This window comes from Pteropus vampyrus, unplaced genomic scaffold, assembly GCF_000151845.1.
Source record: "Pteropus vampyrus isolate Shadow unplaced genomic scaffold, Pvam_2.0 Scaffold30, whole genome shotgun sequence".
Classification (NCBI taxonomy): Eukaryota; Metazoa; Chordata; class Mammalia; order Chiroptera; family Pteropodidae; genus Pteropus; species Pteropus vampyrus.
Window position 1 is genome coordinate 9,652,380 of NW_011888811.1, and position 18,132 is coordinate 9,670,511.

At 37.8% G+C, this 18,132-nt stretch overlaps 1 protein-coding gene across 1 annotated transcript in view; it reads right to left on the reverse strand.

The window, feature by feature from the left end:
* Positions 1–12,116, reverse strand: part of ITK (IL2 inducible T cell kinase) — a 50,899-nt gene extending 38,783 nt beyond the window's left edge. The window contains exon 1 of the mRNA XM_011356788.2: positions 11,880–12,116. Within this exon, the coding sequence (XP_011355090.1) occupies positions 11,880–12,017 (138 nt within the window). The 5' untranslated portion in view covers positions 12,018–12,116. The remainder of the gene's footprint in view (positions 1–11,879) is intronic.
* Between the last annotated feature and the right edge of the window lie 6,016 nt (positions 12,117–18,132).

The following is an 18,132-nucleotide window of genomic DNA, read 5'->3' on the forward strand; positions in this document are numbered from 1 at the left end:
ATCACTTGGGATAAAAGTCACAAGATTTCACTTGGCCTTGTCTCTTGGCCATGTTCAAAGCTGCACTCAACATTCCAAAGCTTCACGCTGGACATCTGACATGTGTCCAACAAAACCCAGAAGGAAGCCGATACCCACAGGTTTGTACAAAAGCAAGCTTGTGCAAGAGACTTTTATATCTCCTTTTTCTTTTTGTTACTATATTGTATGCGATAGAATTTTGTGTCGTGACTTTCAAAAAGAGATGCAGGAAAAAAAAAAAGATGATAATGTTTTTGAGCATTTCCTATGCTTCAGGCATTCAACGCACCATCTTATTTAATTGCGACCCCCATTTTACAAGTGAGGAAGTTGAGGTTCAGAGGGGACGAGTTTCTTAATAATAGAAGAGCGGCACACAAGTTCAACTCTGTAACTCCAGAGCCTGAGCGCTGAATGACTACGCTTCATGGCTTAGCACTTTTCTCGACTTTCCACAGGAAACTTTCATTCTCTAAACCCAACACTGAACAATCAATGGTGTGACCGATTTCTTCGAGCCATGACCCAATAGAGATTTGTTTCTGCCGCATGTGGTCATGCAATACTTATGCTGGATTTCAAATGGGGACATTTTGTCTAGTTCCTCTTCGCTCCATAATGTTGGCTCTTTGGCTGCTTGGCTAGTCCAGCCGAGAGATCAGTGAGAAGTTACATGTCTGATATCCATGAAAGAGGACACCTCTACCCTTCTAGAAAGCAGCAGAATTTGAGCTCTCTGCTCTGATGAGGGAGACTGGAATGGAAATGGAGCTTTGCAACCTGAGGCAAGTGTCTCAACTTCTCAGTTGTCCCCCTCCCCCTATTTTTTTAAAGTGGGAATAATAATAGTCCCTGAATCATGGGTTAATTTAGAGGGCTTAAAAGGATGACATAAGACTGCTAGCAAAATAAAACCATTCAAATGATAAACCCATCACTCCAATGTTTCTTTCCTTCCCTTCTCCAAATGCTGCCCATAAAACAAGACCTGGTTCTCCTGTCTTTATGTGCCCACATTTTCTTTGGGGATTTTCTTTCAGGCAAATATGTAACCTGGAACCACCATTTGGGAAGATAATATTAATTTTTAACTGGTGGTATTGGTGATTTTGACATTCTTGAGTCATTTGTTTATTTTGCCAAGTAATTGTAAAATCAGAGCAAAACCATGAAAAGGTTCCTGGTCTTCCCAACTGTGTCACATGAGCTCTCACTTTGTAAATTCGAGGACTTTAGCTTTCTGCTTCCTCTCCCACTCTCCTGTCAAAACCTTCCTCAGTCATTCACAGAAGGCTTAACTGACTGATAGCTTAATGTTTAGCTTGTTTCAGAGGAGTTTGGACTAAGATAGTACGTATTAGAGGACTTAAGCCAAGAGGAAACTTTGATAATGGAATTTCAGGCATTAGCTGAGAGAGCATCTTTTAAAGGGAACCACCAAGGGGAGTAACTTTCCCTGGGTCACACTATAAATGGAGCTACTGTTGCCTTTATCAGCATTTCTTTATGACTAGGAAATCTTTCTAATGATGATTTTAACAAAGTATTTCAAATTTTTTGCACATTGCCTCTTCTGGGAGGTAGTAGAGCCATTGTTCCAATCTGAAGTCACACAATGACACAATTGAAATTAAAACTGATGTGTGAAATGAAACTTAAGTGATTGATTGGGGGGTTGTTTTCCTCACCCCTGGCAGAATGCAGCATATCAGTTCTAACAATGGTTTTAAGGGGTCTTCCTGAATTCTAATTTCATCTCTTCTGCAAAACTTGCTAGAGGCAACCCATGAATTCCCTCCCAGTCTCCTAAGTCACTCAGCCTGCTGTCTTTTATGACAAAATGAACCCTTGTGCTACAGGGGAGAAAGGCGGAGATTTGGAAAGAGGAAAAGCCATGGTTTGTATGCTTGTGATGACAGGCAACACTGAGCAAGTTGTCTCGGTTCTAAACTTAATTCTCTTAGCTCTTCTTAGTTCTTTTATTTCTTCAGGAGTAACAGGGATGCTGAGAGCGGCAGCTCAGGGTTATTATCTGACCTGCACTACAGGAAGAGACCTAACATGTTGCTTTATACCCAATAAAGGTATGATCATTACTTTCTCCGTGGAAAAAGAAGCATCATCTAAAACAGACATGCATCTTGTAATTAGCTGTTGCTGATTCCTCCCCTCCCCAACCCATCTTCACCTGAACCTACCACCACTAAACTTGGAAGTTTAGGGAAGATCTGGAACTAAGATAGCTGATTTTGAGGCTCCTGGACCAACTTAAAGCCAGGAAACTATGACCCATCCCACACCTGCCTTCTTTTCTTTCCTCTTTTCCCCAAGACCTTTGAGTCAGAGTGAAACCAGAGTTAACTGGCTCTCCCGACCTCAGCTTTTCACACTGTGGTTCACTATGGGGCTGGCTGTGCTGTGGGGAAAACACTCTAGCTTTCTTTAAAGTCTGCTATCTTGTCAGTAGCAGCACCCCTGACTACTTAGAAGGAAAAAATGAGGATTTTACAAAAAAAAAAAAGGAAAAGAAAAGGAAGTGAACTCTCATACAGTTTCCAGAGGGCCATGAAATTTTAGGCATCTGTTAAAATTATGAATGCATTTTCTTGCAAGAAACTACTAAGAGCAGATGCTCATGGGAGTGGTCCTGAGATCAGGGACGAGGAAGTAGAAAGAGACTTTACTTTTCATCTCATATCCTCCTATACTGTTTCATTGTTTTACCATGAACATGCATTTCTTTTACTGTATTTTAAAACAGTTAACTAAAATATATAAATACATTTCCCTTGTAAGATTTATCCTACAGAAACATTTGTTCAAAATGTATAAAGATGTAGAAAAAGTGATGTTCATAGTGGCATTATTACAGTAAAAAAAAAAAAAAACTAGAGAAATTTGAACATTCATCAAAGACAAATGGTTAAATTAGTTGATGATTCATCCACTTTGTGTCTATTCTGTAGCCACCATCAAAGAGGGACAAAAAATATATATATATAAATGTAAAAAGCAGGTTTAGAGCAATAGATGAAGCATTATCTCATTTTTGGGAAAAGATAATAAAATATATATTAGTTTATGCAAAACTCAAAGAAATAGTACAAGAAGAAATACTGCTAACCCTGGCTCTCCCTTCTAGGCGATATGGCAGACTTTTGCAATGTAAGTGAAATATTTCTATATCTGAAGTTTTTACAGTGAGCATGTAAATTTACTAAGCAGGAAAATGAAACTAATATTTAAAGCTGTCAGAAAATTTTAAAACACTACAGTGTAATACAGATTTGGCAGATGACTAGAGGAGAAAGGTAAGAGGTACACATCAAATGCTGGGTGTGCAGAATGATGCAGCTCTTTGCACTTGTAACCTCATGACCCCAGTAAGCAGTAAGCAGCAGCCAGGCAGCACCTGTTACCAGCTCTTTTGAATCCATGGAGGTTCAAGTTCATGACAGGTCCTCTCATGTTCTTCTTGAGTAATAGCTATTTTCTTCATAGATTCTAATAAAGCAACTCTGTGTTTTTATGTGGGTATATTTATCTTAGAAGTGAAGCAATAATTTAGGAATAATTTCCAAGCCTCGTTTATATTAATAAAGATATTGGCGATCCTAGCTTTTAGAAAGCGTATTTGTTTGCAAAAGTGGGCAGAGAGAAAAGGACTTATGAACTAAATGCTATGTACCAGTATAAAGCTTATTTTGTCTCTCAGTGTCTCTGGTTTATGAAAGCTCTTTCAAAGCCCTCCTTATTTCCAGAATATTGATATGAGATTTTTAATGAGCTTGAAAGAGTATATTTTTGTATCTACTTTTCAAGCACTGGACAGTCAGTAGCCAAAGTATGTAAATTCATACCAGTTTCATTGTATTTCAGGAAATAACTCCTTGCACAGAGGTGATGTTCAATTAATATTTATTAATTGATTGATTGAAGAACAACAGGTAAGACCAAATAAAGTGTTATTTGTGGACCTAAGACAAAACTCTTAATGTAAATAATTTGAGTAAGATTCCCAGAATGATTGGACAATGGATAAAAATCTCTTGACAATGAGAAGGTAAGTTAAAACTAGTCTGCATAAAGGGTTTATCTAATAGCTAAAGAGCTCATACAAATTATTAAGGAAAATACTAACAATATTATAGAAAAATGGGCAAAAGGTATATGAAAAGATGCTTAAACTCACTATAGTAATAGAAATACAAATAAATTATACTGTGACACCTTTTTTTAAAAAATCTGTCAGACTTAGTGTTGGGGAGGTTTTGAGAAAATATCTCACACATGGCCCTGGGAAGTGTTTATTGGTACACCTTCTATGGAGAATAATTTGGTCATGTTCAAAAAAACATGAACTTGTCAAAACCAGATTTATCCATGTATCATCTTGTATGTGCCTAGTGGTAACCCAATTTAGAAAATACTTAATCGGATCATTGTACATGAAATTGGTCACAGTATAAATTGTGAGAAAGGGCAGATTTGGTGTTAATGCCCTCAATCCTACTTTCAAGGCCCCTAGTCCTGGCTGACACCCCTGACATGGTGATCTTCCTATATTGCCACTCTGGATATAGCATTCCTAGGATGTAATTCTCAGGAGTGCCCAGTGAGGGCTAGTTGTTATTATGATAAGCTAGTCTGGTAAACTAAACAGAGCTGAGGCTTATACAGTACTTTTTCTTAGCAGAGGTCACTTCAGGAACAGAGCCTCAAGTTTACAAGTTCAAGAGCTCATTTTTGTCACCCATAGAGTCCAAGTGGACAGAAGCACATTCTGCATAATCACAAGAGACTGGCAAATTCACACACTCACAGTGGAAAGTGAATTTCAGGGAATTCTCACAGAAGGAAATTCTAGTTGGACAACCAGAGAGTTATCAGTAAAGGACACAGAGAGCTATCAGAATGTAGGATCAAGGTACGGAAAATTACTAATCCCAAAGCAAGCTGTTGCTTTTACACTTATCGCCACTATTGTGACTTTGGGCAAATTGTATAACTTCTCACTTGCTTCCTCTCTGAAATAGAATTTGACTTTTATCCTTTTGCAAGAATTGTGAGGATTAAATGAGAAAATTCATAGGAACGCGGTTAGTCCTCTCCTGGTGGAGATTACTAGTTACTGCTGTTGATGATGTGCTGTCATTCAGGTAAGCTTGCTGGGCTAACTGGACCACGCACTCAGGACCTCTATTAGGCAGTGCTGAAAACTTGCCAAGGGATCTTTGCCCCAACTCTCCCTTATCAGCCACCACAACTTCTATTACAAGATTTCTCAGATTCAAACAAGCTTAGATCTGAAAAGATCCATTGAAGAACATTTAACCTAACTTTAATATTTGTCCCGGGTGTGTGACCTAGAAAGAGATACTCAGCTTCTCTAAGCCTCTGCTTTCTCATCGATAAAATGAAGATAGCAATAGGACCTGCAGTGTGTGGTTATTGCGAATATTTATATGATACATGTAAAGCACTTAAGACAGTGCCCTGAAACTCAGCAAGTACTCATTAAATATTGACCCTTATTATTTTAGATTTTACGTTGGTTACATTTGAAATGTCTGCCCTCTTTTCTAGGGTGTATCTTGGATAGTGACAACATGCTTGTTTTATCAGCCACACAATTATTAATCATCTCTTAGATGTATTACTTCATGGAAAGTCATGATATGATATGAATTCATAAATAGACATGGAGATTTAGCTAATCTTGCATTTAGCTAATCTCCATGTCTATTTATGAATTCATATCATATCATCATTCAAAAGATGTGATCACAGTTTCTACTTTTTCGAGCTCCACTTTAGAGACCATTCAATCCAATCTGTTACGTTAGTGATGAGGCTTCAAGGTGAAATGACTTTCTAAATTGGCTCTTGCCTTTTCATTTCTACTATTCGATTTACACCCTGGGTAGACGGGTCATAGAATTGGAAAGAAGCTTGGTGATCATTGCAGATCAAGGGGGAGGCCAAGAGCATAAGGTTCTGGGCAGCCTCCATGTTCTCGCTTCAACCAGAGCCCCTCTACTTATATCTGTTTCATATATTGAAATGAGGATGTCATGTATAATTTTGTACTAGAAAAGAGTTCCATGCTTTAGAAAGTTTGAAAACTACTGATCTAGTCTCATCCCTTGATATTATGGACAAGATACAAAATCTCAGATAGAATATGGGACTGCCCAAGGTCACCCAGGTTAATTAGTGCCAGGTCTCCATTCTATTAAACTATCATGTTGTTGCTTCCTCACCTTGTCCTACTTTTCTAGAATTACAGAATTACAGTCTGTCTGAGGCTTTCAGTCCTTTAAGCTCTATCTAAAATTAAAGCTGACCTCTATGGAGCAATCAAAAATGGCTTATGGGATACCCTCCTGGATTTCATTTACTTCTTAATAAAGACACTTGATGGGTTTATTAAGAGGCAAATGAAAGAGTTCATTCATGTGAACCTTTCAGATCCCCTAAGATGATCAACTAGGGAGATGATGTTTTGCAGAGTAGGAGGCTTTTTGGCATCCCTTAAATCCTACTACACAGTTGGTGGGTTCGTCTACATATATAATATGATTGACTTTAAATCAAATCATCTTCCCCATGTATAAAATATTACATATTTTCCCTTTCACCATAACATTCAAAACCTATAAAAATAGTGTACTTGAAAATCACCACAACGATGGGATGTTTTTGTTTTTATTAGCTCTTTCTTAGAAACATAATCTTCTCTCATGGTTCTGGTAGCTTGCGGTGGCCCTGTGCATCACATCAATCTCTTTGGAAGAGGAAGTAGCAACCCATGAGAGAGGCTACAAAGTGTTCTTATCCTATGACACCGTTATCTCACACATGGTACTCTATCTCATGGGGCTGATTTTAAAAAAGAGACAGTCCTGTGTTTGGTATACTATTATTTTCCAGTGTTTTCACTATATCCAGAAACAGACAAAAATGTCAAACAGCAGATGACAGATAAATTCGTTAATTTGTTCAGACACATAAAACAGATTAGCATATATCTGAAATGAACTAACTCGATCATTTAAAAAAATTATATATATGAGAAAATGCTTCCATGTAGATGTAGGGAAGTGTATATGCAAAAGAATATATGGAAAAAGGAGAATACGAATATTCATGCACTGTGATTATAACTGCATGTAAATTATGTCTGCATGAGAGAAAAGATTATTCTCATGGGGAACTTAAATTGATGTCTTCAGACAAAAGAGTAATGGAGAACATTTTGTGTGTAGTTCCATTCATTTTTTTTAACCGTATGGGGATATGAAGGTTTCTTGCTCTGTCTTTTGAGGTCAAAGTGGATTTAACCTGATTCTAACTTGTTTTTGGTCCTTGCTGCTATACACTGCCTGAGCTCCGCGTTGGTCATGAGGCAGGTTAGACATCAGGCATTTTTCCACCGAAACATGAAGTAGAATGATTCTGGACCAAGAACCCCCAGGGAGAGGGATGCTTTAAGAAAGTTAAAACAAAATGACTGAAGGGCAACTCAGAGTTGCTCATAGCATACTCCACAATAGACCAGAATTCATCAATCTAGACCACTGCAGTAGCCTCTACTGGCTTCCTGGCTTCCACTCTTGCCCCTTGTATACTCTGCTGTCCCCACAGACATCAGATATAAATCGCTCCTCTGACCACTCTTCTTTCCAGCTCAGCCCCAGCTACTGCTTAGCCTTTCTATAAAACATACCGTAGTCTATACCTGCCCCATGTATTTATATACTTGCTTGTGTTGGTTTCCTTTACCGGCATGTATGTTTTTGAGGGCAGACACCTTGTTTCTGTTATTTACCACTCTTTTCTAGCATGTAGCACAGAACCTGGTACATAGTAGGTGCTCAATAAATGTTTCCTAAACAAATGAATGCATCTAAATATATCACAATAGAAACATTTCCTTGATAAAGTGTTAGGTAAAACAAACAAACAAACAAACAAACAAACAAATAAAAGCAAGCTTTGGGGGAGGAGGAGAGTCCTATATTTGAATTCACTCACCAAATATTTACTGATCACCCCTACATCTTGTGTTGTAGGAACCATGTCCTGGTTCCTACATGTGTTTCTCTGACCTATCTCTTAAAATTCCAACCACTTGAATCTTCCTCTTACTTGTTCAAAGCTAGGCTATAAACTACTGTCTCCAGGGAGTTCCTACAGCAAGGAATTTCCTGTTTGAAGTCCTATATTATTTGCTCTGTTCTCTACTCTTTTGTCATTGAGCCTTGTTCTGTTAGGGATTCATTTGTGTAACTCTTACCTCTCCAACTATATCTCTATCTCTTGTTCTTCCTCCTTCATTCTTCCCTCCCACCCTCTTTTTCTTCCTTCCACAAATAATTAATAAGTAAATGGTATGTGTCAGGCACTGTCCTAGATATTGGTGATACCAACTTTAGCAAATTGGGTGCCAGCCCTCATAAAGCTTATAGTCTAATGGAAGGTGGGGTGGAGGATGACATTCACATATTAATCATACTAATAAATGGGTAATTATAACTTTGGCATGTACTCTGAAGAAAGGGTATATATTGCTATGGCAGAGACTAACAAAAGGAGATGACATAGTCTAAGAAAATCAAGGAAGATGTCCCCAAGAAAATGACATTTAAAGTGGAGACCTTAAAGCTGAAGAAAGATAGAAGAAAAAGAGACATGAACTGAGACAGATGAGACCATGTAATAGATTACGATGTCCACTTTCAGAGAAAAGGGGACAACTACAGAGGGGACAAGTCGATTTCTGATAAAGGGCATCAGGACATGATCACTGTTACCATGTGAAAAGCTCCTGCTGGCTACTGTGGGGAGAATGGAGTGGCAGGGGGCCAGCGTAGAGTGAGTGCAAGGAGACACTTAGGAAGTGGTAGCGGTCCCAGGTGAGCCACCGCCTGCCAACTCTGTGTTTCTTTCTGACCCACTGGCTGCTCCAGCAGGAGGAAAGAGCTTCCTGGCCCTGCTGCAAACTCTTGCACGTCTCAACAGGGGAATCAGGCATCTCGCACCAGAACTAAATACATGTTAAATTAAAAGGCTCAACCGGTATTACGATGACAATAAGCATGGCTATTTAAAGTTAGAAAATAGACTTAAATTGCAGAACTACAGAATTTGGTCCTGAATAGGTAGAAGGATTATTTTTCATAAGATGTCTTAAATCTACAGAACTGTAGAGCTGCAAAGAACGTAATTTTACAAATGAGAAAAGAGAAAAAGAAGCTGAAACCCTGAGAGGGCAATGGTAGCCAGCATCACACATCTCATGATGCATGTATATCTCTCCCCTCAAACTTGTGTTTAGCCACAGAATAGAAGGAACCCAGAACCTTGATATTAATCTGACTTCGAAGACTCCTTTGATGTTTCTCTCACTTGGAAATAAATATGTTATCCCACTCTGCTGGCTCCTTCAGAGATATTATGATGATATAAATAACAGCTAATTTTGAACAGGTGCTTAGTAGGTGACAGGATTTATGCTAAGCACTTTATATATTAAGTTGAACTAGATGATATTGTCAATATCTGATCTTTTTTGATCTACCAAATGGTGATTTCAAATAGTTTCATCTAAATATGCTCTCTCCGTTACTCTTTACCAGCTTCCCATTAAGTGAATATTATTATCACACCTATTTTACCGATAGGAAGACTGAGGCTTTAATTTAAAACTAAAAAGTTTTCTTCCCACAAGTATAGTGACGTTCTTATTAATGGGTGATAAATAATACACTTGTGTGCAAATCAATGGCCTTAAATAATGGAACATACATAGGGCATGAGCATTAATAGCTCACATATCTTAAGTTTCTCAATGATTTGGAGTAAATTTCTAACCAATAAATTTTTATAAGATTTAAATAAATGCTTTTAAAAATGTTATTTATGAATATAAGCAACAGGCATTAAAAAAATAAGAAATTCGATGTTCGTGCATTGTGTATCTGCTACATCTCACATAGAAATGTTAGAAACTATAGCTTAGAGCTCCCTAAAATGAATTAATTGTCCTGGAATTTTTCATTATGCTCAAATGAAGAAGCAAAGTGATTTTACAACATGGTCCTCATGCAAATTATAACCAAGACAATTTTGAATCAAGACCATTTGGTTATGTGATTATTTGCAAATAACACTGTCCTGAATTCACAACTAAACAGTTCACAAATCGCCATGCTGCTTGAAAATAATCAGTACTAAGTAAATGAGATGGTGTTGTGTTGAGTCAGAAAAATAAATTGGCAAAAACTGTAAAGTGAGCTTTGAAAAAAAAAATTTAAAGGCAAGTGATTTCTCTTCCAATATGAACAAGAACTTCTAATATCCCACTCACAATAAGAAAAGTATTTACCAATGCCATGTGGTTTTTCATCTCCAAGTGATGAATCCTCCCAATTCAAAACTTGACTGCTGGCCCTCTATTAATTTAGTCAGCAAACACTTATTGAGTACCTATCAAAGGAGCCTCACGCATCAGTAATTCCATGTGCTTTCTGATTGATTGTCGATTGTTATTCTACGCATCTGCTGAAAGTGAGTATGTGTTTTCACTTCTAACGAAGAGGCAGTATTAGTTTGCCTGATACTTCGGCTAGGCATCCACAGGCTCCATAATAGCCTGGCCTCACTCAGGACTCCATTTCACTGAACACTTCAAAGTCCGGTTCTCAAAACAATCCAAATTCAAGTCAGGAATCAGAGCACCTTTTTCCTAAGTGACCACCGAGCACCTAATGTTGTTTCCCCTTCAGTAAAACATAGGTGGAAACCCCTTGCCTTACTTCCTCAGTGATGGAAAAATAATACGATGGTTTAGTAAGAAATCAAACATGCTTGAAAAATTGCTGAGAAGGGTTAAACAGAAACAAAGGGTTTTTAAAGAAGAAAGCGATATTTGTAGGTGGCATTTCCAGTCCTTTCATTTTATAAAGGAAGAGCCTGACACAGGAGGTAGAGACGTTTGCCCATGCTCGCTCACTTAGAGGAAAGCCGAGTTTGGTCTCCAGAGCCCTCGTCCAGTGCTTTTTTATGCCAAACTACATTGTTATTATTCATGTTATTATTATTATTGATGTTAAGGAATCTAAGAATGTCTTTAGATTTATAAAAAGATTAAGTTAGCTAAGCAGCTGTAATCTTCTGGATAAGAACCGATGGTCTATACTGCATAACGGTTTGTGCAAAATAATCCTACTCTCCTGGGAACTTTTCCAAAGGATAAAGAGGTTTACCATTGCACCTTGCACATTTTGGACAATTCAATGCTCAGGGAATATTATTCCAAGATATCAAGCGAGCGATGACTATTGAGACAAATAGAATTGGAAACATAAAAATGTTGACACTGAACCTCTCATCTATTTCAGTTACCAGTTTCGTTCATTATAAATTAAGGAAATGGGGTTAGATCATCACTCAGGTACCCACAAATGCTAATATTTTATTAATCTATGCCCCATAAAGTTTAATATATTTCAAAGGAAGTGCAAATTCTATCCAATCATAACATTTGCCACACGAAATATTATAATTTAAAAATTAAACCTAAACTTGCAGGAGAAAAAAGCTGAAAAATGTTAAAATTAAATTTACTCTTGTAGAACTTTTAGAACTGAAATCACCTAATACGACTACCTCATCTCTTGACTTTTCTCCACATTCTCTTCTAATTTCTCTTATTGTACTTTTTAGGATTTTTTGACAAGCATATCTGTGTCCCTTGTGTCTTTATTTTATTCCATGTGCATCTTCATGATTCAGCCCAAGTCTAAAGAACAAAAACTCTTTTTAATAAAAGACAAAACAAAGTGCTTACATACCCCATGACGGTCCTCAAAGTACGCCAGGCTGGTTTTGGTTAAAACAAAGAAGCGGACTTTAAAGTTCGAGGGAGAAGTTCTTCTCTTTTGTTGGGATTTTTTGATGAGTTGTTCTTCCAGAAGGATAAAGTTGTTCATGATCCAATTCTTGAAAAGTGATGCGCCTTGGGCATCACCCTTCCGCACAACCAGAGGAGATAGCTTCGGGGCAAGGAATGCAATGAGGAGGCAGTTACTCTTGAGAGAGTTGTTCTAAGGCAATTTGCCTCCAACGTTATCTCTCTATCAACGCTCAGTCAACATCACTGAGCTTCTCCTCTGATGTCAAAGGCTGTAACCACATCCTTTCAAAACTCACTCACAAAAAAGAGGCATAGGTAGAAAATATACATACCCTTTGCTGCAGGGTTTGGAAATGATGTTTGAAAAACTTTGGACTCAAAATGATATGAAGGATTAGAGTTTAATCTTTATAGTTTCTGGTTTAGCCCATCCAATAGTTAAGGCATGTAGCATAAGAGGTAGGAACATGGGCACTGGAGCCATTGGGCATAGTTTGTGTATTAGTTTCCTGTTGCTGCTGTTATCATAAACTCAGTGGCTCACAAATTTGTTATTTTACCATTCTGTAGTTCAGAAGTCCAAAATGGGTCTCGCTGGGCTAAAATCAAAATGTCAGCAGGGCTGGGATCCTTTCTGGGGGATCTCTAACACAGTGTCTCTGTTCTTGCCCTTTACAGCTTCTCAGACCATCCACGTTTCTGGTTCCTGGCCCTCTGCCTCCATCTTCAAAGCCAACAACAGTGGGTCATGTCCTCTCATCCCATACAGCTGTAAGCTCTTCCATACTTAAGGACCCTTGAAATGACCTTGGGTCTGCCGGATAATCTAAAATAATCTCCCTATTTTAAGGTCAGTTGAGGTTGATGAGTATATAATGGTGAGCAAAACCCCACATAGGCCTGACTATCATGAAGCTTCTAGACTAGTAGGGGAGACAGACATTAATTTACAAATTACCCTCCAAAATTTACAATTACAGCTGTCATAACAGGTATGAAGAGAAAGTGCCTCGCACATAAAAAAGGATGTTTAAGAAGAATGTGTTGAGTGAATAATCACTGAACTGGGTTGGACAATGAAGAGACAATGGTCATAAAACACTTAAGAGAAATATATTGAAGTTTATTTTTTTTTAATTTAAATGAAAACCCATAGGAAATTCTCCATGCTACAAATGGATGATTGCTTTTCTATCCTGAAACTTAGTGGAAAAGTAGAAAATAAGTCCTTCAAAATGGCATAATAAACAAAGCATGCATGGGCTCTGAAGACAGAAAAAATTATATCAGAATCCCACCTTTCTTGCTTACTAAGTTGTTTCTCTTTTAGTGATGATCTCATCTCCTTGTTAAGATTCTTTTGGGGACCGAATCCCACAAATTCTGTGAACTGTGGGTGCTGTGTATCTTGCCTTAGAATTAGTACATAGTTGAAATACAGTATGTGAATCCTACTTCTAGTGTGAAGTAAATAACCAAGAAATCTCAGTGTAAGCAGAGATGGCATATATTGGACAGGGATAAATAATGAAACAAAACAATCATTATTGCTGTATAGGATTGCAGTTATCAAAAATTGATTTTTAAATGTAAATTATTAGACTGCGGCTTAATTTTGTTTCGTATATTGGATGCCCCAGCATAATCAAGGCATTCAGGATGGTGGGGGAGGGGATACTTTAAATGATCCTCCTTCTCCCATCTGAAATTTTAAGACATGTGTGGAAATACACTGCCTGAAAGAGATAGTATTTTTTTATCTTTGGAATATGGGCTTGACATAGGGCTTGCTGTTTTCCTCAATCTATTTACTCTTTTCCTTTTCCTTGGTAGCTGACTCCTTGAAGATTATCCAGGCCTCTGTCCAGCCAGAATAAAGGTTACATTTTTCAGTCATGTAACTGTTTCTAGATAATGGAACATAGCAGAAGCAATGAGCACAACTTCCAAGAAATGTTTTTAACGGCAATCACCATATCCTTTTCATTCTCTTTTTCCTCTTTTCTGTTGACTAGAATGTGAATGTGATGGTTGGAGCTGGGGCAGCTCTTATATCATGAGGTGGAAATTATATATTGAGGACAATGAAGCATAAGATAGAAAGAGCATGGGGTCCTGGTGAGCTTGGATCCTCCATACCAGCTTGGGTGCACTTTTTTTTTTTAACATAAAGACAAATAGCATTCTATTCTCTAAATTCTTGTAATTTCGAAGTTGTCACAAACAATAAACCTAATTTAACTAATACAGCATTATATTCCAAATTGGACTGTAAACTTCTTTGAGAACAGTAGATTTATACCTGGTTTGTTCAGGTTGTAAGATTTACAGACTTCACAAAGTGTTTTTATATGGGAAAGCAAAATACCATCAGTATCTATTGTGACAGGAGCCTTTCATTTGCTAAGTCTCCATGGAATGCAAGCATAAGTAATTTTATTCTCTCTCTCATAGCACCTTCAAATCCACTCACTGGGATTGGCTTTGTCCTTACATAAATGTAACCTAAGGACTCATGTTCTCCCTGTCACTTTCAGGAAAACATGCATAAAGATAAATAATCCCTTCGCTTTGCTTTAAAAAGTTCAATTTACAGGAGCCAAATTAAAGGAGCTCCCATTTGTCAAAGATGGAACAATTAGGGCATCAAAAAGAACAATAACTGCAATACTGCAATAAACTGAAGAATAGCCAACATGTTAAAATCATGAGTTCATAAGATACTTGAAGAAAAATCCCTACTCAGCCATAAGAAGAGATGAAATACTGCCATTTGCGACATGGATGGACCTTGAGATAATCATGCTAAGCAAAATAAGCCAGACAGAAAAAGTTGAAAATCACATGATATCACTTATATGTGGGATATAAACCTAAAAGCAACAAATGAACAGGACAAACAATCAGAGACTCATGGACATGGACAATAGACTAGTGGTTACCAGAGGGGAGGGAGGAGGGGGTGGGAGGAGGTAGACAGAGTAAAGGGGTCAAATATGTGGTGACAGAAAGAAATCTAGCTATGAGAGGTGAACACACAGTGTAAATATATATATATATGCCTTGCTGTTAAAGTGTACAGTTGAAACATTGGATTTCGTTAACCAATATCACCATAAAAATTAATTAATCAATTAATTTTTTAAAATAAAAAAAAAAGAAAAATCTCAACTAATTCATCACTTTTGGAAGAGGCTGGAAAACTGATTTATTATTCTAAAACCTGGAAAACAAAGGGAAAGAATTAAACACACTTCTGTTTCTCCTGAGAAACTATGTTTTAGTTTAGTAATCAAATATTTAATGAGGGAAAGTCCTTTAGAGAAGAATTACAGCTAATAAATGGAGTGATAAAACATCATCACTCTGCAATTCTAATGACATATGGATCTAGGCAATGATCATCAATGGCTGCTAAAATCATTATGTGAAAGCCACTAGGAAAATTTATAATTTATGTTAGACTGATAACACTGTAACGTACTGCTCAATTTTAACATCACAACAGGAGAGACCACCAGACATTCTGTTTCCTGATATGATGCAATAGGAAGCACACAAAACCACCTACTCAGAAGTCTTGCCAAAATTAAACATGAATCTCATCAAACCTCTAGATCTATATCCAAGTTTGCAGGAAACGTAGGAGAGAGAGGAACATGACAAATGCATGGAGATGCAATTGGACAAGTTCAAAATATATAAAATACTAAAGACAAATGATCTGTTTGTCTGCAACAAATAAGTCAGAGGGAGAACCTATAGACTAAAAGGGACGTTAAGCGACATGTAAGCATGTGATGAATTTGTTTGGATGTAGATTCAAACAAATTAATTGTATAAAAACAATATCGGACAGTTGGGAAATCAGAACGGTGACTTATATTTGAAGACTAATGAATCATCATTATTAATTAATCATAATTAAATTGTTATTAATTTTTAAAGGTGCGGTAATGACACTGTAGTTATCTTAAAAGAGTCTTTATTTTGCACAGAAACATACTGAAATAATCATGTATAAAATAACAAGACATCTGAGATTTGCTTTGTTATAATCCAGTGGAAGGGGGAGAAATAGGTAGGATTTGGCCATGAGTAGACAACTGAAGCTGGGTGATGGGTAGGTGAGGGTATTTTATTCTCTTCCCTTTACATTGCTATATGTTTGAAAATTTCCAAGATGAAAGGTTTAAAAAAAAAGGCCTGTCCAGTTCAGGATAATAATCAAAACTCCAAACATATTCAATTTAACGCTTTTTCCTCAAGATATGCGTAAGTCTGCTTCAGGTTTCTAAGCATGTTGCCTTTTCCACTACATCCTAACTCTTCCTCCTTCCCAAAAGACTAGACTGGCTCCTAACCTACCCATCAGGCTCAGGTTCGTGGAGGAAGAAGGGAAAAAAGAACAGCTTTCAATGAGGCTAAGCTGTAATCTGGGGTTACTGAACTCTGAATGTGGTAGAAAGACAATTGCTACTTTTCCTTTCATGAGAAACTTTTGTTGTGTGTTTTGTTGTTGTCATTAGTTTCAGAGGGTTCTTGATGCGAGAGATGCCACTCTGATTGGCCAATGAGCCTAACCCTCAGCCCTTGGGCTTCTGTTGGTCCACTTCCAGTGTTCCCTCTGTTCCTCTCAACTCCATCGGGATCCCTTTGCCCATCTCAGTTATCCTCTTGGGTGGATTTTCTGTGAAAATGAGCCACACACCACTATTCCTTCCCATGGCTCTACTTGAAGACTTTGGCATCCTTGCCCTGCCATTCATGGATATACCACTTGCCCCAAGTACAGCCCCTTCTCCTTCTGACACCAAACATGCAGCTCTTCCACAAGCCTTCACCATTACGTTTCTCCAAATGGGATTTAGACACCAGTCCTATGTCTCTTAAATTCTGAGATTTATGCCGAGCTCACTGAGTAGCCCCTTAAAAGCCCTGTCACTAGGCTTCTAGCGGATGCAAGCACCAACCAGCTGCCCTTTCCCCTGGGCAGATTGTGAGAGAAAATGCACAGTGCACCCAAATCCCTCTCTTGACTTTTCAAGGCTTTGTGTTCTAAAGGCTACAGTTGGGTGAACACTGCTACTTGCAGAACCTGTTTTGCTTCTTATTGTGTCAAGCTTCGATAATACAATACTCCATTCTAGGATAGGAGAGTACTTGATTCCTTTAATTGTATTATTTTATGCCTTTGTGGCATCAACTGAAAAACCGAGTTGAAAAGCCTCATTTAACATTCTATAACATTCCATAATTTTCTAAAGAAAAAAACAATTCATCCTGGCACTGTTGGATCTGGATCCTAATACGATGATGTCAGAAATTTTGGTTTTCACTTCTGAGTTCTGTATTGACTTCGTGCTTAGGCAGCCTTTCCTCCACGGCAGCAAAATAGGCTGACATTTTACCAGTGGAACTGGATTCTTTTTCCTTATAACAGTTCTGGCATAAGTCTCAGAACTGTGAATTATTGCCTTGGCTTGGATTGACAGACATCAGTCGTCACAGCCAAGGCGAGAGAATATTCTCTTGTCTATTTCTACGTCTGCCTGCTCTCCTGGATTTGGGGGTGGAATACAATCAGCCCTACCAAACCACATGGACTGAGAACAAGGGGAGGTGGTCCTCCAAAGGAATAGCAACAGAGTGTTGCCACTAGAGGAAGAGGAATGGCTGCTGGCTCATCAATAAACGATTTCTCTCTTACACTGACCTAAAGTCCATCTTCATTGCTTTATCATTTGAGGCCCTGTATTTCCAATTCTCTTCTCTGGTCCAGGGAACAACCATTTAGATAAGTGAAGATGCTTCTCATATCATTCCAGAGCCCTACTGTGTCCAGACCAAAGAGATCCTTCAACTGTTCTCTTAGGATGTGGCTTTGAAGCCCTTTATTTCCTTTATGGTTCTCATCCAAGCTTGATCGGATTTATTTGTATCTGTTAAAGAGTGAGACTCAAAGAGATTTGGTAATTACATTGACTCTCCTGAAATTACTTTTTTAAAAATCCTTATTCCTTCTAGAGCTATCGATCCTAGAAAAAAAAAATAGCATAAGCACATAAAGATATATGTACAAAATGTTCAATACACTGTTGTTTGTAACAGAAATGAATTATTTGAACATCAGTGAGAAACTAGTTAAATAATTTATGGTGTATCCATTCAATAGAACACTACAAGGTTAT